Source organism: Aquarana catesbeiana, linkage group LG05 (genome assembly GCF_042186555.1).
Source record: "Aquarana catesbeiana isolate 2022-GZ linkage group LG05, ASM4218655v1, whole genome shotgun sequence".
NCBI lineage: Eukaryota > Metazoa > Chordata > Amphibia > Anura > Ranidae > Aquarana > Aquarana catesbeiana.
In genome coordinates this window covers 165,149,500-165,175,108 of record NC_133328.1, presented here as the reverse complement: position 1 = coordinate 165,175,108, position 25,609 = coordinate 165,149,500, and the positions used below count along the sequence as shown (strand labels likewise).

Below are 25,609 nucleotides of genomic sequence, written 5' to 3'. Positions count from 1 at the left end.
CCCCTTTGCGCCGGCGCTCAGCGTGTCTCCCCCTCCCGCCGACGGTCAGCGTGTCTCCCCCCACCTTTGCGCCGGCGATCAGCGTGCCCCCCCTTTGCGCCAGCGATCAGCGTGCCCCCCCTTTGCGCCAGCGATCAGCGTGCCCCCCCTTTGCGCCAGCGATCAGCATGTCCCCCCCTCCTCCTCACTGGTGGCCAGCGTATGTCCCTCCCTTATACTGGCATCCACTGCATGCCCACCCCTCCTTCTCTCTTCCAGCGTTGGCATCCATATACAGGGAACAAAAGGCACAGCACTTAGCTTCTCTCAACGCCTTTACCACTCATTACAGCAGCTTGTCTCTCCTGCCCCCCTCCATTGCTGTCAAACTGCAGTCCAGGGGTTGAGAAACACTGCTGTACAAGACAGACAGTGAACATGTTATGAGACTGCTAGAGACTACCGCCTTTTTTTTTCCAGGTAGAGACTACTGCTTTTACATCTCTAGAAAATCAGCACTCCCACCCCTGACTACTCCCTGGTAGTCCAGTGACCACATAGCAAGCACCAAAGAAGCTTGGGTTCAAAAGCAGGGAGCTAAAGACTGAACAATACATTTCTAGTTGATTTTAAATTTGAATCTATGTTAAATTTATTAAGCTGGTTGCCCACTGTTGTGTGTTTTGGTTTTTTTTTTTTTTTTTTTTTTTTTTTTGCTTTGCTCAACCAGTGGTATGAATGGAAAAAAAAAATCTGATTCCTTCGTCCACCCAAGCGATGTGGATGCAGGGATCTCCCTTGCTGTGCTATTGTATTTTGACAGCAATGAATACACTGATCAGCACTACAGCAGTTGATGAAATACTGGTTTTCCAGCAGGACTGTTCGACAGAAGCCCATTTTTAATCACCAGCTGTTGAACAGAAAGGGCTACACACAGATTGAAATTCAGTCAGTTCCTGCTGAATGGGCCGAATTTTGGTCCGTGTGTACCCAGCTTTAAGCTGGTGTTGGTATGAGTCTGAGAGCCCCAGCCAGTGATGCCGATGTTGGGGTAGGAGATTCTCATAAGTGTTCTAGTCAGTAGTCGAAACTTTGTGGATGCTCAAGCAACACCCAAAACAGAAAATATATATTGAGTGGAGGGTTTAATCTACGCTGATGAGTTGCCTAAACCACAGATCTCTCTGTTGATCAGTCTTATTTTTTTATTCTTTGCAGGCGTCTTCCACCAGTGGGGGGCTTTTTGGCTCAAGCAGCAATAGTACGGGTGGTGGTTTCTTTAGCGGTCTTGGTGGTAAACCCAGCCAGGAAGCTGCCAACAAGAACCCATTTGGATCATCCAACACTGGTTTTGGGTCACCCAGCTCTGCAAGTAAGTATTTTCTAACCCTTTTTTTTTTTTTAAAGGCCGATCCTTTAAAAGAAATGGAAATTTGTTATATTATGATTGCCTTGTTATAATGATTTGATGCAGGTCATGCTTACTTTGTTAGAAACCCTCAAACAGGTTTAATAACGTAAACCTGTTTCAACTCTGAGCAAATCAGACTAAGTCCAGACTAAGAATATGATAAAAACGCATAAGCTGAGGTAATTTTTTAGTAAAAACTGTACATTTAAAATTATGTAGATCCAAAGGTACAGACAAAAGATGTATGTAAATCTCACTTTTCCTCTAATGAACTTGATTTCACTGTTTCCTAACCCTATTTGTTGGGTCTATAATGCAATGGGCAGTCTTTTTGACTAATGGCAGACCAGGCCAACCTTAACGTTTAAAGTCCCGATTGCCAGTGATTGGGACACAGAGTGCAGGGGCTCATTAGTAAGCCCATATACACCAATTGACCATAATAATATGGCCACCCACTATAACCCGTTGAGGCATGGACACTACTAGACCTCTGAAGATAGGAAGTTCTATAAGTTGCAAGATGAGCCTCCATAGATCGGACTTGTTTTTCCTGCACACCCCTTAGATGCTTGAGGCCAACACCTTGATCTCCTTGTTGAGTTCCTCAAACCATTTTTTTATTCATCAGGCCAGGCCACCTTCTTCCATTACCCTGTAGTCCATTTTTGATGCTTGTGTGTCCATTGTTGGCTCTTTTGGCTGTGGACATGGGTCAACATGAGCACCCTGACAGGTCTGCAGCTACGCACCCCCATATGCAGCAAACTACATCAGACTGTGAGGTCTGACATATTTCTATCAGAACCAGCATTAACCTTTTCAGCAATTTGAGCTACAGTTGCTCTTCTATTGAATTGGACTACACGGGCTGGCCTTTGCTCCACACATGCATCAATAAGCCATGGCTCACGGCCGTGAATGACCCTGTCACCGGTTCACCAGTTTTCCCTCCTTGGACCACTTTTGGTAGGTCCAGAGCACTGCAGACTGGAAACAACCCACAAGAGCTACAGTTTTGGGGATGTTCTGATCCAGTCATTTAGCCATTACAATTTGGCCCTTGTCAAAGTCGCTCAAATCCTTGCACTTGCCCATTTTTTTTTGCTTTCAACGCATTAACTTCAGGGATATCATGTTCACTTGCTGCCTACTATATCCAACCCACTTTCAGATTCCTTTGTAACAAGATTACAATAGTCAGTTTACTTGTCAGTAGTCATAATGTTATGGCAAGGGCTTTTTCTGAGCTAGAACATGGTGGAACTTTGTTCCTCCACCTCTGGCACTGGCTGCTCTCTACTGTCAGTTGTAAACACTAAAGACCGGCTCTGTGATTACAAGTGACAACCTACCTCTCCTGACAGCTCATGCACCTTTTCCTGCTTCCGATGCCCCCACTGGATGATCTAAATCCTGCTACAAGTGAAAGAGGCAGAGCCACAAATGAGTGTGCACTGTGTGGGTAAACAAACTGCAGCTGCAGGAGGTACTATAGCTGGCTGGCTGCTGAGAGATACTTTTTGCAAAGGTAAGCCCGTAAAAGGTGGTGCAAGTGGAAAGATGGTGGTGGGTGCATAGAGGTCAGAGCCGAGGAGAGGTGCAGGAGGAGTAGATGCTACCTGTAACAGTCGGGAGAGCAGCCCATCTAGTAGGGGTGAGGGTAGTGCAGGAGGAAGGCCTAGACAGTTGTAGTTATAGGGGATTCTATAATTGGAAGGACTGATAGAATAATTTGTCGACCAGGATCGCCTCAACCAAATGGATTGCTTTCTCCCTGGTGCCAGAGTTCAGCATGTGGTGGACCAGGTTGATAAATTACTGGCAGGGGCTGGGCATGACCCCAGTTGTCTTTGTCCATATTGGAACCAATGACAGAATACATGGGAGGTGGAGGCTTCTTAAGAATCAATTTAAAAAACTAGGCTGCAAGTTGAAGGGAAGGACCTCCAAGGTGATATTCTCTGAAATCTTGCCTGTGCCATGTGCAACACAGGAAAGACAAGGGGAGATTAGAGAATTGAATGCATGGCTAAAGACCTGGTGTAAGAAGGAAGGATTGGGGTTTTTAAAGCACTGGGTTGAATTTTCATTGGGGTACAACGTATATGCTAAAGATGGTTTGCACCTAAATAGAAGGGGGTCTGCTGTGCTGAAGGAGAGTTTTATGGGAAGGCGCTGGAGGAGTTTTTAAACTAGGATTGAGGGGGGAGGGAGAATTGGATTATAATAGAGCAGACAGGGTCAGTCCCTATAGGTGGGTGAAATGGAAAAAGATGGGGGGAGGGCTATGGCAGGTTATAAGGTTCCAATGTTACACACAACCATTGGAAATGGTACTATTTGTACTAAAATCTGAAATATGCAAAATTTGTGTGTAAAATGTGACGATGAATTAAAGTGTTCACCAATGCCAGAAGTTGGCTAAGCAAAATAGGTGAGATGGAAGCTTTGGTGTATGAAGAGAACTATGATTGAATTAGTATTGCCTAATCTTGGCTTCATTCTTCATACGACCAGGCTATTTAATATTCCTGGCTATGCTCTCTTTCAGAGAGACAGGGTAAAGAGGAAAAGTGGTGGTGTCTGTCTCTATGTAAAAAGTGATGTCAAAGTGAGTGTGAATGAGGACCTAGTTGATGGAGAGTGTGATGAAGCTGAAGCATTATGGGTGGAACTGCACATGGGTGTGCATGCTACAAAGGTAATCATTGGAGTTTGTTACAGGTCACCCAATGTTAATGTGGAGACTTAGCTCCTTGCACAGCTAGAAAGGGCCACTGGGACAGTGATAATAGAGAATTTTAGCTACCCGGATTGACTCGAGTAATGGCACTGCAGGTACAGTTAAAGGGCAAACATTTTAAAACCTATTACAAGACAATTTTATGGTCCAGTTCATAGAGGCCCCAACTAAGAATGATGCTTGGCTGAACCTGGTAATCTCGAACCATGCAGAGCCTATTACTAATGATCATATAAAAGAACATCTGGGTAGCAGTGACCATAACATGATTTCATTTGATGTTCGTTGTAAACAACAAGCACATACTGGAAAGATAAAAACACTTAACTTTAAGAGAGCAAATTCTCCAAATGTGAGGGCTGCTCTCCAAGACAATTCATTTGGGTACAGTGATGCATGACCGCGCAATTGTCATTCAAAGTGCGACAGCTCTGAAAGCTAAAAAATGGCTTGGGCAGGAAAGGGATGAAAGTGCCCTATATTAAGGTGGTTAAATGTTACAAAGAATATAACCGAATATGTGAAAAGGAAATAAAGGCCGCAAAAATTTTAGCGATCGTCAGATTGCAAAAGATAAGACAAGCCCCGAAAATTCTTCAAATATGTGCATAGTAAAAAGGTCAGGTATGAGCATGTAAGCCCTTTACAAAATAATCTGGAGTGGGTAACTGGGGACAAAGAGAAGTATGGGTCAAATTTTTTTTCTTTTTAGAATCAAACTTACCTCGGTGGATGCAGCATCAGTCCCCTGGCTCCTCTGCACTGAGAACCGGGCGATCGAACATCGCCGTTCGCTCGGTTCTGACAGTTCCCTGAGCAGAGAGCTGTAGCCTGTCGGTCACAGCTTTCTGCTCTGCCCCCTCCTCGCTCACTGGAGCTCTGAGCTGTGGAGGGGGTGGGGGCGGCCGGCTCAGTCTCTCAAGGGGGTGTCTGTCCAGGCACCTGGCGGATCCAGACTCCCATTGTCGTGATGACGCGGTGCCTGGACATCAGCGTGACATCAGCAGAGAGCTGAATTCAGTCCGCTCTCTGCTGAAATCAGCTCACAGGAATGTAAAACAAATTTCATTCCTGTGATCCATAGGAGTAGTCCAGCCAAACATGCTTTGGCTGGACTTCTTTTAAATACCTTCTTCACCTCTGTGTATACAAAGGAGCATGGGGGAGCTTATGTCCATAATGGGGGTGGTATTGACACAGCTCCAAATGATCCACAAAGACTCAAAATTGATATGGTCCAGAAATATTTAGACAGAATAAAGGTGAATAAAGCACCTGGACCAGATGACATACACCCAGGGATCCTAAAAGAATTGAGCTCTGTCATTTCAAAGCCATTGTTTCTAATTTTTAGGGACTCTAATGATTGGAATAGTACCACTGGATTGGCCTAAGGCCAATGCGGTGCCTATATTTGAAAAGGGATGATAGTCTTTACCAAGTAATTACAGACCTTGTTAGCTTATCTTCTATAGCTGGGAATATATAAGTTCATCTTTGGGAACATGTTACATTTTCCACCCATTTTTAGGGTAGAACATATAACATTAACATATTCCCAATGCTGCAGCTGACACCCCCCCCCCCCCTATTTGTGGGGAAAAAAAGCACATCAGTTTTGTTTGGCTACAATGTCGCACAACCGCACAATTGCCAGTTAAAGCGACGCAGTGCATTATCGCAAAAAATGGCCTGGTCATTAAGGGGGTAAATCCTTCTGGGGCTGAAGCGGTTAAGGTCATCACAGAAGACAAGGGGACACTCTTTACATCTGGAGGAAGAAAGATTTAATCTCAAAATATGGAAAGGTCTATTCATAGACTACCTCAAGAGCTGGTTCTGTCCAGCTCAGTAGATTGCTTTAAAAAAGGCTTGGATTCTTTCCTAAATGTACATAATATACTGTAACTGGATACTAACATTTTATATGTAAAGTTAATCCAGGGAATATCCGATTGATCAGGAAAGAATTTTTTCTACTGCTGTAGCAAATTGGTTCATGCTTTGCTGGGGCTTTTTGCCATCCTCTGGATCAACTGTGGGTATAGGATTGTAGAATTTTTATTTATTTATTTCATTACATTTTTTTCCCTCTTTATTGGTTGAACTAGATGTTTTTTTTTTTTTTTCAACCAGACTAACTATGTAAGTGAGATGTGGATGGGAAATTCAGAGATAAGGGGCTGTGGAAGAAGGCCCCAAAGCATAGCTGTTGGGGGAATGGGGAAGGGGATGAAGTTGCAGAGAAAATCTGTGGAAGAATGCTACAGAGGTGACCTGCAGAATGTGAGGGGGATTGGGGGTGTTTGTTGGCGAGCTGCAGACAGGTACAAAGGTGGTGGTGGGGGGGTGGAGGTGAGCTGTGGAGCGGTGCAGAGGTGGGTCACAGATGGAGGTGCAGAGGTGAGTTGTGGACAGGAAGTTTGGAGGTGAGCTGCGGATCGGGGATATAGAGGTGAACTGTGAATGGGAGGTGCAAAGGTGATCTGTGGACAGGGGTTTTACAGAGTTGAATGGTAGCTGTTTTTTGTGGGGAAAAGCTTTTTACTGGGGAAGATTTTACTTGATAGGGACAGCACAGCATACAGAGTTCAGTGGTCAAGAGTATGTAATGCAGCAGTTAGGATTTTGTAATTGGGAAATTGGGGGGGAATAAAGCTCTGAACTGGGGGTCTGGGGAGGATGTTGGAGGAGGTATTTTTGGTTGTAAACTGGCCTGTCTGATGCACACTCCTGAACCCTGCACTTTGTGTGCAAGGAACTTCTTAACTTAACGCACACCTTTATCCTGCCAGTGTTACGCACTCTGGAACCCTGTCACCCTGAGCACAATGCACTCCTGAACCCTACCATTATGTGCATTACACACTCCTGGTTCCGTTTGACAATGCTTCTTGAAGACCCTCCTACTGTTAGTGCAATTTGGCCATGCCCACCAGCTGATGTGCCACATCGCCACTCCCCCCCTTTCCCCCTGGATTTCCTGCACCCCTATTCTCTGACAAAAAAGCCCTAGGTATGGCTGATTAGTTTATGTGTCTGAATCTGCTGAATATTAGATCAGGTCTGTGACCTATTTACTTAAGCTGACCTTTGGCAAATGGAAGGCCTGTTTTTTTGCCAGCCCCCTGCCTGCTGGCAAAGATGGGAGCATGAAATCCCACAATAATGCACTCTTGCAATGGACTGGAGTACATTTGTTTCTCTGGACTTCAGGGCAGAGTTTTTTTGAGGGGGGGTTGTGGGACAGTGGCGATATGGTTTGTTTACAAGTCACTTTTTCTTCTCATTCATTGAAAGAGACAGGACTTAAAAAAAATGTTGGGTTACGCTGCTGTCTACAGGAGGAATTGGACATTGACAAACAAGAAAACTGTAAAACTCTGCCAGCCTCCCACTCCCAGGAATCCAACTGTTTTTTTTTTTTTTCCCTTCATTGAAGATTCTTCTATCTCCTGCTTGAGCTTGTCTCTATATTCAGCTATCAGGATCGGCTTTTTGCCAGCACTAGCTTCGGGGGCCATACCTGGGACCACTGGACTGAATGGTTGTGGGTTTGTATGGAATGGGACCTTCAGGCATTGGGCTCTGCATTTGGTCACTTTCCAGACCAGAGTGCATTACGTTTGTTATCCATCAAAATGGTTTCTGGGTCCTGAGCTGTGGCACAGCCCTGGGTGTGAATATCTCTGAAGAGTCACTTTGTGAGTAGACCATGTGGGCCGAGCATTGGGGAGCTTACCTTATTATCTTAATCGTACAGGACGAAGGCTTTTGATTATCATTGACACACTGGCAAAGCTTTGAGGACATGCCCGCCCCCCCATAGCCCTACCCCTTTTTGTTAGTCCTTCGTTTTTTTTGTAAGTTTCCCAAAGTGGAGGATCTGTTTTCCCTTACAGGAGAAATTACTCTTCGCTTAAATAGTTTATTAATATAATTTGGATTCTTCAATCAACCCTTTCACTATCTTCTAATACAACAGTAAAAGCAGTGCAACCTGAGTAAAACCTTGGGAGCTGTACCCGGACCCTACATTGGGGATGGCCTGTAATGTTGCTACGGGCAGTGGATTCTACATGAGTGCTCACCTTGGCACTTTCTGCAATCCATGTAGTTAGCTGCAGGATGCGAAACTGGTCCAGGTTCGTAGTCCATTCTTATGGAACCTAGAATCTGAAGACACTTTTGGGGTTATGCCCACCATGGTGAGTAAAGCCTGTACCCTGTATAGTGACCTGCTACATGAATAGGTAAGACAGGTTCACCCTGTATCCTTTGACTGTAACTATGGTCCCACAGCACGTTTGAGTCAAAATATCTCTATTGCTTGCTTTATAATATTTATGTGTATGCTGATCAGTATTTTTTTATACATAAAAACGAGCAGGAAATCAGGATTGTTTTTGAAACGTATTAATTTAATTGGTGTAAACTTTTTAAGCTTGGCGCTAAAATTCAACCACCCAGAGCTTAGTCTCTGGTGAATGACCAGTGTTAAATCACAAAGATCGCACATTTTGCTGCTGCTGCTTCTGCCTAGAGCTCTTTATAGCCGCTCAGGGGCTTCCTTTCTCCCCTTTGCCACAGGGACTCTGCTACAGGACTTTCACTACCAGGTTGCTGCATATTCATTCTTGGACAGGCTTACCCCATTTCCGTGACGGTATTCCCCTGTGGGGTAGTCCATGAGCACTCCAGGGTACTCCATGAGTACCCCACAGGCGAATACTCTCACTGGTAGCAATAGCAGAAACCAGGCGCTCTGCCAAAGGCCTGCAAAACACTCAAACTGCATAGAGTGACAACGCTTCCCTTGCTGTGGAGCAAGGCCCTATTTTAACAGTTCTCTGCATCCAGTTCTAGATCTATCCCAGGTAAGCACACCTGACCTACTATGTCACAATTCTTCTTCAACTCCTCCTCCACCCCTGCCATCCCTACCTGGTTCAGAATCCGATGTGCCTGCTCTAGAAAAAGTAGACAAAGAGGTAATGAAGAGGGGACCCTTAAGTGGTGTTAAGGGAGGCTGTGGCTCCTATAACCTGATGTTACAACTTCTCACAGTATGCCTGCTAATGTTCATATGCTCCCTTTTGCTGTGCGCAAAAGCCTCCGCATTGCGGCTCTCGATTCTCCTCCCATCTTGCCATGCCTACTATGTCTAAATAGATGGTCCCTGTTCATGAACAAATTGCATGGGCAATCCTATGAAGATTGTCTCCTCTCTGAGAATCATTGCCGAGCTTTATCCAGTAAATAAAGCATTAAAAGATAAAATACAACCGACAACCGGCTTTTTAGGTTAATGTGTTTCAAGCGGCTCTACAGCCCCTTGGTCACTTTTACAGGACTCCCCCCCCCACTGTTCTTGGACTCTCCAGTTTCGGTCAGGTAAGCTGAGCAGCACAGAAGAGAATTTTGCCACTTTTGGTTTTGGTTTGTTTCCTGACCATTAGTGACCAAGCAAGCATCTGATCAAACGTACTTCAGTTTGATCAGCTGCTTTGGAGGACAGAGCAGGGATCAAGGGTCTAGAACCCCGATTTTTCAAAAAAAAATACCTGCCACTGTCCCAGCTATCACAAGGGATGTTGTTCATCCCTTGTGATGGCAATAAAGTTAAATGAAAAAGATTTTTTTTAAAAAAAGCGGTGTAATAAAAAAATTTAAAAATTCAATAACATAAAAAATAAATAAAATCGCCCCTGTGTATATTGTGTTTTTGTGTACTAAAATGGATTCGGGTGTATTTTTTCCTGAAAAATTTGTGTTTTGATAAATGGCTGCCCATTTTATTCTTTGGGGCTTCTACTTTGTAGAAAATGTATAACCTTTGGGACTTCTAAGTAATTTTCTAGCACAAAAATGCAGATATTTGCATGTATGTGAAAAATTTCAAAATTACCCCGGTAGGCAAGTGGTTAAAGGTTAGCTTTCTCACACAGGCCCAGCTCAGCAACCAGCTTTTGCTGCAAATTCTGTTTGTCAAACTGCAGCTAATTGGACTGTGGCAACGAACAACCAACACGATCCTGTATTCCAGAACTTGTGACTGAGCAATTACAGAAATCTTATTTTCTGCTTTGCTCTCTTGTGTGGATGCCCTAGAACAAGTTATGACACATATATCCAAAATGACTCCAATTTGTGTTCACATGCGCAGAATCTTGTGACTCAAAGCTTGGTCAGCTGAAGACACCTTACATGTAGGCTTCTTGAATGATGACGCCTCTTTGATGAGACACTTCATAAATTCATCAAATACTGCACAAGAGGAAAGGTTCTCATTCAATAGTGAAAGATTCCAGAATCCTCTTTTACCGCTTCAAAATACAGTGCACCTCAACTCTTTACCCAGACTTCCAAGCCCAAGTTCAGCCCTTGTTTTCAGCATAACTTGGAACACAAAATCCACCAATCATACCCTTAAGCCCTCTTCCCAATGAAGAGGCATCCTCACTCCTAAGAGTGGGCACCTGTTACAGTTTGCCTTTCTCTGTCACATATGTCCCAGATCTGTAGGTTCAGTCGGTGTTTTCAAAGGGGTACAAAATAGAGTTCAAAAATTTACCCCCTCACTGCAGTCTTTTTCAAATCAAAATCTGCACAAGGATTTGCAGAAAACCCTGAACTATCATTTTTTCACAGGGAGTACTCATTTTTAGTACCTCCGGAGAACCAGTTAAATGGATAATATTCTAATATTTTCACAATAACAAAACCCAGCGAGGGTATTTTGTCCTATCCTGGAACCAAACCCCTCTAAACAAGTCCTTTTAAGTTCCAAAGTAGCGTATGGAATTTGCAAGGTCACTTATCGCCTCTTTGAGACAAAGTCAATACTTGGCATCTATGGACATCCAAGATGCTTGTCAGCATATTCCCATTTACCCACTTCATCAGCTCTTTATGTGCTTGATAGTAGGAGGCAACCATCTTCTGTTCACTGCCATTTGACCTATTCTCTCCCCCTAGAGTATTCACAAAGGTACTTGTACCCTTTCTTGCCCTCCTAAAAACTCAGGGAATTCAGGTCACAGGGAAGTGCTCCTTTTCCAGTCAGCTATCTGCAAATGTCCACAGGGCTATTCTGATACTTTGGGTTTTCGGTTGGGTGATCAACTTCCAGAAATTCATTCTCCAACCTTACCTTTGCCTGTAGTACTTGGGCCTCATTCTAGACACAGCCCAAGCAAACGTCTTTCTTCCATAAAACAAACCATCTCTCCCATATCGCATGGTTGGGCCTTGACGGCATAGACATGTCCTCTCTTCTTGTGTGATTGTGAGATTTTCCATGAGAGTTCTGGGCCTCATGATGGTCTCCTTCAAGGCTGTTCCATTCACCTAATTCCATTCAAGGCCTCTCGACCTGCTTAATCTAGTGTCCAACAAAGCAAAAAACGCCTTAGCTTCGTGGATTCACAACCCAGCATTGCCAATGGGTAAGTCCCTGGAAGATAATCACAACAGAAGCTAGTTTCTCAGGCTGGGAGGGGGAAAGAGAGAGTGTGTTCCAATGTCCACAGTTAAGGATACATGCTCAACCGAAGAAGCCAAGCTCCCCATTAACATCTTGGAGCTTCTTCAGGGAACACCTGATTAGGGTGCAATCAGACAACACCACGACTGTGGCCTTCATCAATCACCAGGGGGGCACCCAGGAGTCATGCAGCCTTGAAAGGAGCAAGTATGATAATCTCATGGACAGAGAAACGCTTTCCAGCAATATCTGTCCACATCCCATAAGTGGACAATCAGAAAGCAGATTACCTCTGGCGTTAGCACCTGGACCAAGCGGAATTAGCCCATCACCCTGACATCTTCAACCTAACATATTGGATATGAGGGATTCTGGATGTGGATGTCCTAGATTCCTTGCTAAAGTGGTTGAAAACCCTTACATACAGTGAGGGGAAAAAAGTATTTGATCCCCTGCTGATTTTGTACACTTACCCACTGACAAAGAAATGATCAGTCTATAATTTTAATGGTGGGTTTATTTTAACAGCGGGAGACAGAATAACAACAAAATAATCCAGAAAAATGTTATTGCATTTCAAAAAAGTTATAAATTGATTTTGTATTTTAACCCCTTCCCGCCGAGCGTACACAGATGTGCGTACTCGGCTTTCCGGGGTTATACCGGGATGATGCCTGCAGCTGCAGGCATCATCCCAGTATTGTTGTTTAGAGCGGGCGATCGGCTATCCGAGTATAACAACTGATGCGGCTAAAAGCCGCTCGGCTGTTATACTGGAGGAGGGGACGTCCCGCCGCTCTTACCGGCCTCCCGTTCCATCGGGAGGCCCGGTGACCAATCGGCTGCCCCCGGCGGCTGGGGGCGGGCTGGAACGAAGCCGTGGGCGGCTTTGCTCCAGCCCCCTAATCGTAAACACGGAAGCAACGTCATGACGTCACTTCCCGTTTACTCGGCTGCCAATGGTTCCGGTTTTAAAAAAATACACAGTATTCAGAATCGCCGTTTTCGACGATCTGAATACTTTGAAGTGCAAAGGAGGGATCGGGGGGATGTTTACATTCCTTGTGACGGCAATAAAAGTCATCAATAATTTTTTTTTTTAAACACAATTTATAAATATAAAAATAAGAAAAAAAATTTTTTTTTTAAAGCGTCCCCGCGAGCTCGGGCAGCAAAGAAAACGCATAAGGAACTTGCGCCCGCATATGTAAATGGTGTTCAAATCACACATGTGAGGTATCGCCGCGATCGTCAAAGCGAGAGCAATAATTCTAGCACTAGACCTCCTCTGTAACTCTAACTTGGTAACCAGAAAAAAAAATTTAAGCGTCGCCTAGGGAAATTCTTAGGTACCGTAGTTTGTCGCCATTCCACGAGTGCGTGCAATTATAAAGCGTGACATGTTTGGTATATATTTACTCGACGTAACATCATCTTTCACATTATACAAAAAAATTGGGGTAACTTTACTGTTTGGATTTTTAAAAATTCATGAAAGTGTCCCTTTTCCCAAAAATTTGCGTTTAAAACACCGCTGCACAAATACTGTGTGATATAAAAAATTGCAACAATCTCCATTTTATTCTCTAGATTCTCTGATAAAAAAATATATATAATGTTTGGGGGTTCTAAGTAATTTTCTAGCAAAAAATACGGATTTTAACTTGTAAACACCAAATTTCAAAAATAGGCTTAGTCATGAAAGGGTTAATGAGTGAAATAAGTATTTGACCCCTTTGCAAAACATGACAGTACTTGGTGGCAAAACCCTTGTTGGCAATCGCAGAGGTCAGACGTTTCTTGTAGTTGGCCACCAGGTTTGCACACATCTCAGGAGGGATTTTGTCCCACTCGTTTTTGCAGATCCTCTCCAAGTCATTAAGGTTTCAAGGCTGACATTTGGTAACTCGAACCTTCAGCTCCCTCCACATTTTTTCTATGGGATTAAGGTCTGGAGACTGGCTATGCCACTCCTATGCCACTCCAGGACCTTAATGTGCTTCTTCTTCTTGAACCACTCCTTTGTTGCTTTGGTTGTGTGTTTTGGGTCATTGTCATGCTGGAATACCCTTCTACGACCCATTTTCAATGCCCTGGCTGAGGGAAGGAGGTTATCACCCAATATTTGACAGTACATGGGCCCCGTCCATCGTCCTTTTGATGCAGTGAAGTTGTCCTGTCCCCTCAGCAGAAAAACACCCCCAAAGCATGTTTTCACCTCCATGTTTGACGGTGGGGATGGTGTTCTTGGGGTCATGGGCAGCATTCCTCCTCCTTCAAACACGGCATGTTGAGTTGATGCCAAAGAGCTTGATTTTCGTCTCATCTGACCACAACACTTTCACCCAGTTCTCCTCTGAATCATTCAGATGTTCATTAGCAAACTTCAGACAGGCCTGTACATGTGCTTTCTTCAGCAGGGGGACCTTGCGGGCGCTGCAGGATTTCAGTCTTTCACAGCTTAGTGTGTTACCAATTTGTTTTCTTGGGGACTATGGTTCCAGCTACCTTGAGATCATTGACAAGATTCTCCCATGTAGTTCTGGGCTGATTCCCCACCGTTATCCTCATGATTATTGAAACTCTGAGGTGAGATCTTGCATGGAGCCCCAGACTGAGGGAGATTGACGGTTATTTTGTGTTTTTTCTATTTGCGTATAATCACACCAACTGTTGTCAGTCTCTCACCAAGCTGCTTGGCGATGGTCTCATAGCCCATTCAAGCCTTGTGTAGGTCTACAGTTCTTGTCCCTGGCATCCTTGGACATCTCTTTGGTCTTGGCCATGGTGGAGAGAACTTGGTGAGGAGAGCTCTAAGCCCTGGTTGGAGGGAAAGGACACCTCTACCTTCCTCACTGTACACAGGAACATGCAAAGCTGTGTCTGCCAGTCACAGGCTGTGTGCTGGAGCTCATATTCAGTCCTACATTTTTAAAAAGTCTTTAAATATGACTGGAACTTAAAGTGGTACCTTAGAAAATTAAGTCCTGCTAGATCACTTAATGCTGGCTCCTTTTGCAGGTATAACTATGTAAAACATTAAACATAAATGCCTATACTGTTTAAAATTCAGTAATACACTGTCTCGCCCTGCTCTGCATATGCTCAGTTGTTGACACTGTGCCAAAAATGTGTAGGCCAATCTGCTGACAGCATAAAGATTTACTGCTGTTCGGGGGTTCTAGCCTTCAGCAAAATGGCAGCCTCCAGCAAGAAGAAACAGGAACAATGCTGGAGGCAATGTACAGCACACACTGATTTTGGTAGCATAATTATTAATGTGTAATGTATGTTCTTATTTTGTATAACTTTGTTATGGGTAAAGATCCACTTTAAGTCTAAAGTCAGATGTCACCAGGAACCCAACAATTTCCTTACCTTACAACTTCTGAGATTGCACAAACTAATTTTCTCATGTTTGCCATGTGAGTTCAGGTTTCAGGTCTCAAGTTGAACATTTAGACTTAAAGTGGTTCTAAAGCCTGAAGTGTATTTTACCTTTATGCATTATATCAGTGATTCTTCCTGTGTGCCACATGAGATAGATTTGCTGGTGTGCCGTAGGAGTTTTGAAAAATACTTAAAAGTGCTAGCGTTTTGAAACCTTGAACATATATCGAAAAATGAAATGGTAAAGCAATGTCGCAAAAGTTAATAAACTAACATATATAAAAATGCAATCTCTGTCAGTCTGTCATTCATTGGTTCCTTTTGTAACGAGAGACTTGTGCAAGATCTTGGGAGAGCTTAATCGCTCTAATTATATGATAATAATAGAGACCGCTTCATTCCAACTTTGATGCTTATAAAGTTTGTTCGTTGTTTAGCGATGGAGAAATACTTAATCAAGTCTGGAACTCTGAAAGAGAAACTGTTAAATAAAAAGCAAGGAAGCAAGCGAAAGTACAAGGAAGATTACAATCGCTTCAATCTGATTTGCTCTCGAAAGCAGGCACATCCTTCACATAAAACTTTAAAATTAAAAAATAAAATTAACATAAATTGTTAAATCTTTTCAGGTGTGCCATAACATTTTTTAGATCTTTTTGGTGCGCCGCAAGACAAAAAAGTTTGAGAAGCACTGCATTATATGCATGCAGTTAAAAAAAAAAAAACCTTCTCTGTGCAGCTTCCTCCCAGACCCACTCTAATACTTGCTCAATCTCGATCCAGCTATATGCTACTGCTCTCCAGGCTCTCTGCCGCCTCATTGGCTGAGACACAGCAGCAGGAGCCATTGGATCCAGTTGCTGTCACGGCCAGTGGGGAGGGAGCGGGGGGCTGAACCCCATTCTGTGTGTCTTATGGGAGCGAACATGCAGGAGTGAGTGCCTCCGTAGCAAGCAACTTGCTATGGTGGGGGTACCCAGTGTAGGGAAGGGACCAGGAGAGCCAGTGGGGGGCCCAAGAAGAGGGGGATCGGGGTTGCTCATTGCAAAACCATTACACAGGGCATGTACAGTATTCATACCCCTTGAAATTTTCCACATTGCCATGTTACAACCAAAAACATGTATTTTATTGGGATTTTATGTGATAGACCAACACAAAGTGGCGCATAATTGTGAAGTGGAAGGAAAATGATAAATGGTTTTCAAAATTTTTACAAATAAATATCTGAAAAGTGTCCTATGCATTTGTTTTCAGCCCCTTTACTCTGATACCCATAACTAAAATCTAGTGGAACCAATTCCCTTTAGAAATCACATAATTATTAAATAGTCCACCTGTGTGTAATTTATTCTCTGTATAAATACAGCTGTTCCGTGAAGCTCTCAGAGGTTTATTAGAGAACCTTAGTGAACAAACGGCATCATGAAGGCCAAGGAACACACCAGACAGGTCAGGGATAAAGTTGTGGAGAAAATTAAATCGGGGTTAAGTTATAAAAAAAAAAATATCCAAAACTTTGAACATCACGGAGGACTGTTCAATCCATCATCCAAAAATAGAAAGAGTATGGCACAACTGCAAACCTACCAAGACATGGCTGTCCACCTAAACTGAAAGGCCGGGCAAGGAGAGCATTAATCAGAGAAGCAGCTAAAGAGGCGCATGGTAACTCTGGAGGAGCTGCAGAGATCCACAGGACAACTATTAATCGTGTACTCCACAATTCTGGCCTTTATGGAAGAGTGGCAAGAAAAAAGCCATTGTTGAAAGAAAGCCATAAGAAGTCCAGTTTGCGGGAAGGCATGTGGGGGGATACAGCAAACATGTGGAAGAAGTTGCTCTGGTCAGATGAGACCAAAATTAAACTTTTTGGCTTAAAAGCCAAACGCTATGTGTGGTGGAAATCTAACACTGCACATACCCCTGAACACACCACCCCCATCGTGAAACATGGTGGTGGCATTATCATGTTGTGGGGATGCTTTTCTTCAGCAGGGACAGGGAAGCTGGTCAGAGTTAATGGGAAGATGGATTGAGCCAAATACAGGGCAATCTTAGAAAAAAACCTGTTAGAGTCTGCAAAAGAGTTGAGACTGGGGGGAAGGTTCACCTTCCAGCAGAACACTGATCCTAAACATACAGCCAGAGCTAAAATGAAGCTATTCGGATCAAAGCATATTCGTGTGTTAGACTGGCGCAGTCAAAGTCCAGACCTAAATTCTATTGAGAATCTGTGGCAAGACTTGAAAATTGCTGTTCACAGATGCTCTCCATCCAATCTGACAGAGCTTGAGCTATTTTGCAAAGAAGAATGGGCAAAAAATTCACTCTCTAGATGTGCAAAGCTGGTAGAGACCTCCCCAGAAAGACTTGCAGCTGTAATTGCAGCGAAAGGTGGTTCTACAAAGTTTTGACTTAGGGGGATAAATACAAATGCACGCCACACTTTTCAGATATTTATTTGTAAAAAAAATGTAAAACCATTTATCAATTATGTGCCACTTTGTGTTGGTCTATTACATAAAATCCCAATAAAATACATTTATGTTTTTGGTTGTAACATGACAAAATGTGGAAAATTTCAAGAGGTATGAGTACTTTTTCAAGGCACTGTAAGTATAAAAAAAATAAAAATTGTAGCTTTAGTATCACTTTAAAGCGAAAGAAGGACAATATACATATTTCATAAGTAAACTTGCACCTTTAAAAAATTATGACTGAATATTCAAGTTCTTATGTTAGCTCGGTCATTACAGGTTGGCCTACAATGCATTGCTTCAGTAACTTTTTTATTTATTACAGGTATTTACAGATAATTTATGCATTGTACATTTACATAAGTCCCTGCCCTCAAGTTGCTTACAATCCAACCTCCCTACTATACATGCATAGGGCCACATACTAGTGTCAACGTGGACATGAGCCAAATAACCTGCCAGCATGTCTTTTGAGTGTGGGTGGCAACCGTAGTACCCAGAGAAAACCCATGTAAGCACAGGGAAAACATGCAGACTCCAAGCAGGTAGGGGGGAGGGTTTGGTGGGGGTCTGGCCTCAGGCTGGGGGGCATGAAGTTATCTTGCTTATCTCCTTAACTGATTTCATGGAAGACACACAGAAGTAACTGCAGTCCTCTGTTATGTAGATTTTGTTTGTCTTTTGTTTTTTGTACTTTGGCAGATGTTTTAGGTATGCCAAGGTTAGCCCATGCTTGGGTGTTAGTGATTTTGTAAGTACTTTTGAAAAGTGACAAAAATATTTTCAAAAAAAACCTCCGGCAGGTAGTGTCATGGTCAGGATTCGTACCAAGGACTCTATTCGAATTATCATAGACCATTAGGGCCCGTGTTGATGGGCAAATGCAGACTGCTTTTGTAATCAGTTTGAGGCACTTGCATTGAATTATGGATAATCATAGAAGCATATTTGTTAGGGACCTTAGATTGTAAGCTCATTGAGGGTAGGGACTGATGTGAATGTACAATGTATATGTAAAGCGCTGCGTAAATTGACGGCACTATATAAGTAACTGAAATAAATAAATATTTGATCTTCTTCAAGCTGCTCTTTCTTTCATGGAAAGGTAAATTCCATGAAAAATAAATAAGGCTTGGAAAAAGGCGATCACATGGTTTACAGGCCTAGAAAAAAAAACAGTGAAAGAACAAAAGAGGAAAGCTTTTATATATTGAAAAATTGTAGTGTATATTGCATTAGTAATGAAAATGTAAAGATGGGGTTTACCCTGCAGCCATCTTTTAGCAATTTTAGCACATGGCATTGCCAGGAAGGATAAGAGGCCATATAACAGTGTCAGCAGAGTTGGCACCTCCACACCCCCCTTCCCTTTTCAGGAAGGATAAGGAAGGCAGACACAATTATATAGGGATGATGTTCTAAAATCATTCGTAGGTTTTTGCCTGCAAAACAATACCCATTAAAGTCATATCAAAGCTTTGGATTTTTTTACATTAAAATAATATACATGTTATACTTTTGCTCAGAGCAGCCCGATCCTCCTCTACTCGGTTCCCCTCCCTGCGCTCCTGGCCCTATCCACCTGCCGAGTGCCCCCAGAGCAAGCAACTACTGCCCTGTGTGTCCATTCAATGGCTTCCGCTGCTGTCTCAGCCAATGAGGACGGAGAGTCTCCAGAGAGTTTCTCGTGCACAGCCCTGGAGGAAGATCAGGCTCGTGTAAGTATTTAGTGGTCGGGGCTGCTGCTGCACAGAGAAGTTTTTTTTTTTTTTTTTTTTTTTTTACCTTCATGAATAGAATAAATGAAGGTAAAAAACCTTGAGCCTTTAGAACCGCTTGATGCAGCCATCATCATTCACAATAGCCCAGTGGATATCATTGAATAAACAAATCCCCCCCCCCCCCCATGAAGAGATCATATATAAAAACAGACCTTGCCCTCTCCTCAACTCGATTGATGCACTTTATTTTAACTGCCTGTATGAAGAATACTCATGTTCATCAACCATGTTTCATATGTTTATAAGGTATGCTTTGTTTATATGCCAATTAAACAGTTTTATAATTTCTCCTACCATGTGTCTTGTGCAAACTCAAAGTCCCAAAAACCGCCTTCTTTCTGATTTAGGGATGAAGGTGCATGTTATGATGCACCTCATTTAAAGTCCTAAAACCCCTTTTGCGTTCTGTATGAAGAATGTGACAGATTTGTTTTTTGTATTGTAATCTGCCTTGCTGTCAGTATGTGTGCTATGGAGACGCACAAGAATTTTGTGGTGTTAGTGTTCTTTCTGTTTATTTTATTGACAATTTGGTATATTTATTGTGGCTATCCTTATTGTAATGATGGAATCCTGTAAAATTGTTTGAGATCCCAGTTTAAAAAAAAATGGAAAGCTAGTCCAACTTTCACCTGAGAGCCAGGTGAGCTGTTTCTACCAAAAGATAACTGACTATATAGTCATTTATGGAAAACGCATTTTAGAAATTTTGCAGACCTCTCTTATTCAAATTGAATCAGAGATTTCAAAACTGACAATCTTTTATGTTCTTCACCATCCCATTTTAATTCATTTTTATACTGAAGTCTGGATTTCTTGCTCTTCTGTCAGATACAAACAGTCTCTTTGGCAACAGCGGGGCAAAGAGTTTTGGATTTGGCAACACATCATTTGGAGAGCAAAAAACAACCGGGACATTCAGCGCTGGTGGCAGTGTGGCTACACAAGGATTTGGCTTTTCCAGCCCCACCAAGACAGGTATGACAGAGTAGTTGCAGACTGTCCTGATAGACTGTCTAACACCAACATACAAGACACATTTCTGATCTTGTTTTATTGGAGAAATCTAGTAGTATCAGTTTTGCTTAAAGATGAACTCCAGGTAAAATGTTTAAAACACTGTTGAAATAAATTCATGGGAGCTGTTTTAACTGTCATTGGATTTGTATTTCTGTCCATCTAGTCCTCAGATTAACATGGCCCTGTCAAACAGTACAACCAGGTTGGTCACCTGACTTCTCTCAGCTGCAATTAAAGTGTTACTAACCCCACGACAGTAAAATCAGTCTGTATATGCAGTAAAGCATGCTTGTTATGCTCACTGTGGAACCTAAGGGGTTAATCCACTGCATTGTGTAAAAAGGATGTTTGATCCTGTCCTATCTGATCCACCCCTTCTTACACTGTCCCCAAATCATCTCCTGATCGAACAGACCTGTCGGGACAAGCTGCACATTCTCAGTTTGGTGTGTATTGGTAGAGAGTTTTTTGGGGGGCTTTTCTTGGGAGAGTGCATGTGATCAGCAAACGGTCTATCGGCACAGTCCAGACAGAGGGACAGGGGTTCTGCAGCCTCATAGGACAATCGGGGGAGAATGAAAACTCCTCCTACAAGCTTTAACCAGACACTGATAGAAGTCACAAGACTGCTCTAACTGCTGGTGAGAAAAAGTATTTAGCAGCCTATATTTACGAAAACTATTGCAGTTCCTTGTTCTATGTACTGTGGGAGACCAGATATAGTGAATGCATGTCCTTGGTTTAGTAACACTTTACACAATACAACTGGGCCTAAAAAAGGCAGGATTCTCCTCTCAGACATAACCCTTCCCAGCTCAGCTAAACCTCAGTTTAGTGCTAGTGTCTGAAGGTGACATGTTTCCGGAGTTTCTCTGAAGATATCTTCTTTTTAGACATTTCCTGGCTTGTTCCTTACACCTCCACCAGGGCAGAGGTGGGCTCCATCCAGGCAGGCCATGAGGGACTGTATCTTGTCCCACCTGCAAGGGAGGGATAGCGCTGGATCCTACAGGCATCGATCTCAGGTGTGCAGTGTACCTGGTGATTTCACTGGCAGGCTGCCCTGACGCTTGGCCTGATTAGTGCCTCTGTATATGGTAGAGTTGTGGCAGCCCCCTCTGCAGTGTTCCCTGATTGTGGAGGTTTAGGTCATAGGACAGTGGCATTATGTGTTTTTACCCCTTAAAGTAGTGGTCTCCACAATAAACTCCCATTCTAGGTTCTCTTATGAGGCAATAGTAATGGCAGTGTGGTTTTTTTTTTTTCCTCTCCGCAATATCTCTAAATACCTTTTTCCAGCAGTGCTGTTTTCTCAGGTCTTCATCCCAAGCAGAGGGACTTCAGTGGGAGGGGCTCACATTCCTTAGCTTCACACAGACCACGGAAATGACCGGAAGGGAGGGGGAGATACAGATACCGCAGAGAGAGCAGAATGATGGAAAGTCAGTTTACTGCCGGCAGGATCTGTCGGTCGACCGCCGGAAAGGATCAGTCTGTCGGTCAACCGCCGGAAAGGATCGGTCAATCGCCGAAAAGGATCGGTCTGTCGGTCGACCGCCGGAAGGATCGGTCGGTCGATTGTTCATCCCTTGTGAAAGCAATAAAGTAATCAAAAGAAAAAGTTGGACAGTAGTAAGTTTTGAATAATTTTTTTTTTTTTTTTTAAAGCTCCCGCTCCCCAGGTGCTTACGTGTAAAAACCAATGCAAATGTAAGTCGCGCACGCATATATAAACGGTCACACATATCGCCACAAATGTCAGAGCGAGAGCAATAATTCTAGCACCAGACCTCCTGTGTAACTCTCACCTGATAACCTGTAATGGCTTTTAAAGCATCGCTAAGAGATTTTTTAGATATCGTAGTTTGGCGCTGTTCTATGGGTGTATGCAATTATAAAGGGTGACATGTTGGGTATCTTTTTACTCGACGGAACATACTTTTTTTATAATTTAACAAAAAAATTGGGTATTTTATAGTGTTCATGTGCAAAAAAAAATGTATTAAAGTGTATGTTTTCCAAAAAATTGCATTTTAAATAACTCTGGGCAAATACCGTGTGATTTAAAAAATTGCAACACCCACCATTTTATTCCCTAGGGCTTCTTCTAGAAAATATATATATATATATATATATATATATATATATATATATATATATATATATATATATATATATATATATATATATATATATATATATAGTGTGTTTGTAGGTTTTAAAGTAATTTTCTAGCAACAATAAATATATCGATGTAGAAGAGGAATATCGGAATTGGCCTGGGTGGGAACTGGTTAACAAAGAGGGAAGGAGTAGCTTCAGGGAAATAGCATTGCTCTATCTAGGCAGGAGGAGAGGGGAGGGGCGGGGTGGGGTGGAGATCGGCTCTCAAACAGACTACAGAAGAGAGGGAGGGGGGAATGACAGAGGCGCGTAAACTGACCACGCTATCATGGATCAGCAGCCACGATAAACAACGTGGTCAGTTTACAGAAGACAGGAAAAGGCAGGATCGCCAGGTATTGTTACCACATAGAAAGGGACAATTGACATGGCAAAAGTACTGTGCTATATTTCGTGACTTAAAGGGACAGGAGCATGGTTTTTGGGGGTTTTTTTTTGTTTTTTAGGGTTACAACTACTTTAATTGGGTGCTATACAGGCTGTGGCAGCGTTCATTGTGGGCAGTCCAGGATGGAGCATGTTATGATGATGCCATTGTGCTACTGCGGATGCCATTTTGCCTCCTATACTCTCCAAGTGGGTTCAGCCCCAAATTTCCCCAACTGAATCCAGCCTACATATGTGCCATCCTGCCTCTTCAGTGACTAACTGCGCTGATATTGGCACAGCAAGTACCAGGGGCACTGGAGTTTTTGGGGGGTGCTGCCACCAAAGTTTTCTGCCTAGCATGATATTCCTCTCAGCTCAGTGGCCTCATCCCTCAGTGGTATATAGGCTTGATTATCCCTCAGGAAGCCTTGGCTTTGTGCAGACAGACAAGAACAATGGGATGGGCCCCTAAATCCCTTTTATCAGGTAGGAGGGCTCCCTGAACGGTCATATTAACTCTGAATCCATGCCCTCATCTGGTATCTCCACTGTTTCAGGGGCACAGTCCTTGGCTTTCTTTGTGTCATGGTAGGAATTTTCTGAGGCCAAATCTGGATTGCGAGATCAGCTTTTAGCAGTTCTTACTAGTTTGGAATGCCTGAGATGCAAACTCTATTTTGAGGGAGGATAAGGCATGGGAAGATTTTCATTTGGAGGAGGAAGAAGTGGGAGCCTTTGATCAGGAATCCTCTGTAGATGGGTCCTCCTAGGAGGAATCCAGGGCTGTCTTAGTCACAGTATACCTTGATGAGCTTCCTGGCATTTAAGGTTGTCACTAACCTTTAATTTACCACCCTCAGAGTCTTCTTCTTCTGATAGTCACTGGTTTTGGGTCATGACAGCCACCTAAATTCTCAAGTTCTTCCAAGTGCACCTACGTCTAGAAGGAATGTATGCTGATGGGTCTCACCTGGAGAAGATGGTGTCATCACTAAAATGGTTTGCTCACCAGTATTGCATTGAGTACTAATTCTACAGGAAATGGGGTTCTCGGGCTGTTGACCCGGCTATTTCTTATTTAAATAAAACTTCGACAAGCCCTGTGGACATGGTCCTGGTCCTTAATGATGCCACAGATTAGAGGTTGGAAGCCCACTTTAAGGCATTGTTCGTTCTGGTAGGAGCAGCTTTGCAGCCTGCTATGGGTGTAGTGGGAGTTTGTCAAGCCCTCAAAGTTTGGGCAAAAGTATATGCTTCATTCCAGAGAATCAAACTTGGGGATACTGCTATCTGGCAGTTCCTGGAAGATTTTGCAGCCTCAGGCTCCAAATCAAAGCATACTTACCAGTTTGGGTAAAGGACTGGACTCCCATGTTCTCTTGTTTTCAACGAAGGGGTGTCCCTACTTGCTCAAGGGTATCTTCAGGTTCTCAAAGTGAGGTTTTCTTTGCATCTCTGGAAAGTCTGTTGCAAGGGTTATTGCTCCTATGCCTAGAGAGGCAAGGTTTCACAGATTTTACTCTAATCTGTTCACAGTTCCTAAGCCAAATGGAGATGTCTGACTTACTCTCAAATTCATGGGTCTCCACAAATTTCCTGAACGTAAAAAAAAAATCAGGGTGGAGTACACCCTACCCGTCATCCCGATATTATTATTTTTTTTTTTTTTTCTTCTAGCCTCACCAACGCATTCTGCATTTTACAATGTGGGATTGTCACTATTAGTTTGTGATGCTACCCTTTGGGCTGTCAATGGCCTCCAGGATGTTTACCAAGGTGTTGGCTCTGGTTCAAGGGTTGTTGACAATTCAAGAGTTTCCCAATGTGGTATACCTAGACAATTTTCTGTTAAGGGAGCAGATGGATCAAAAACGAATGTGCATTGTCAAGCAAGTACAAGTCCTGGAGAGGTTATGCTGGTAATGAAGCTTTAAAAGTCAGCCTTAGTTGCAACGCAGTACCTAGAATAACTGGCTCTCTGGGGACTCCTCCTCCCTTCAATTTCTGGCAACAAGCAAATGAGGAGAGAGAGGGGATGGGGCCAAGCCGCGGCTCTCTGTGTGAATGGACATGCATAGCCGCGGCTCATGTATCAGCCTGCTACGGTTCCCCCATTGCAAGCTGCTTCCTTTGGGGGCACCCAGCAGGAGGGAGGGTCTAAGAGCGCCAGCGGGTACCCAAGTAGGGGAGCATCAGGGCAGCTTTGTGCAAAACCACAGAGAGGGTAAGAATAGCATGTTTTTTTGTTTTGTTTTTTTGTTTTTGTTTTTTTTTAAAGAAAGTCTTTAATATCCCTTTAATTTGGTCCTGTAAGGTTTATAGTCTTTTCCTTTTGAACTTGCTCAAGAAATTCCTCCTTACGTGCAAGTGGTCTTTTGGGTGGCTATTACCTTTGCCGCAGGGTTTTGGATTTGGCTGCGTTTACTTTGAGGGAACCCTTCCTAGTTCTTTACCAGGTTAAGGTGGTGTTGAGGCCTTGGTCCTCTTTCCTACGTATGGTAGTTTGTTCGATACAATTGAATTAGGACATTGTGCCTTAATCCTTTTGTCCTAATCCTAAACATCTTAAGGGAAAAGGGCTTTACTCTGTTCAAGCTGTTTGAGTTAAAGCAGAACTTCACCCAATAGGGGAAGTTCCACTTTTCCGCCTCCTACCCCTACCCCCCCTACTACTTTTTGGACTTTCTTGGAGGGGGTACTTGGTTTTGACAGTTACCTGTTCTCGCTTCTGGTCAGATTGCCACAGTGGGTCCACTGCAA

The 25,609-nt window shown here is 43.2% G+C and overlaps 1 protein-coding gene across 2 annotated transcripts in view; it reads left to right on the top strand.

Moving 5' to 3' along the window:
• Nucleotides 1-25,609, top strand: part of NUP214 (nucleoporin 214) — a 179,739-nt gene that overhangs the window by 129,874 nt on the left and 24,256 nt on the right. The window contains exons 31-32 of one of the 2 annotated variants that reach the window (XM_073630313.1): nt 1,201-1,354; nt 20,108-20,254. In XM_073630313.1, the coding sequence (XP_073486414.1) occupies nt 1,201-1,354; nt 20,108-20,254 (301 nt within the window). The remainder of the gene's footprint in view (nt 1-1,200; nt 1,355-20,107; nt 20,255-25,609) is intronic. The other variant, XM_073630314.1, reaches the window with a different exon arrangement.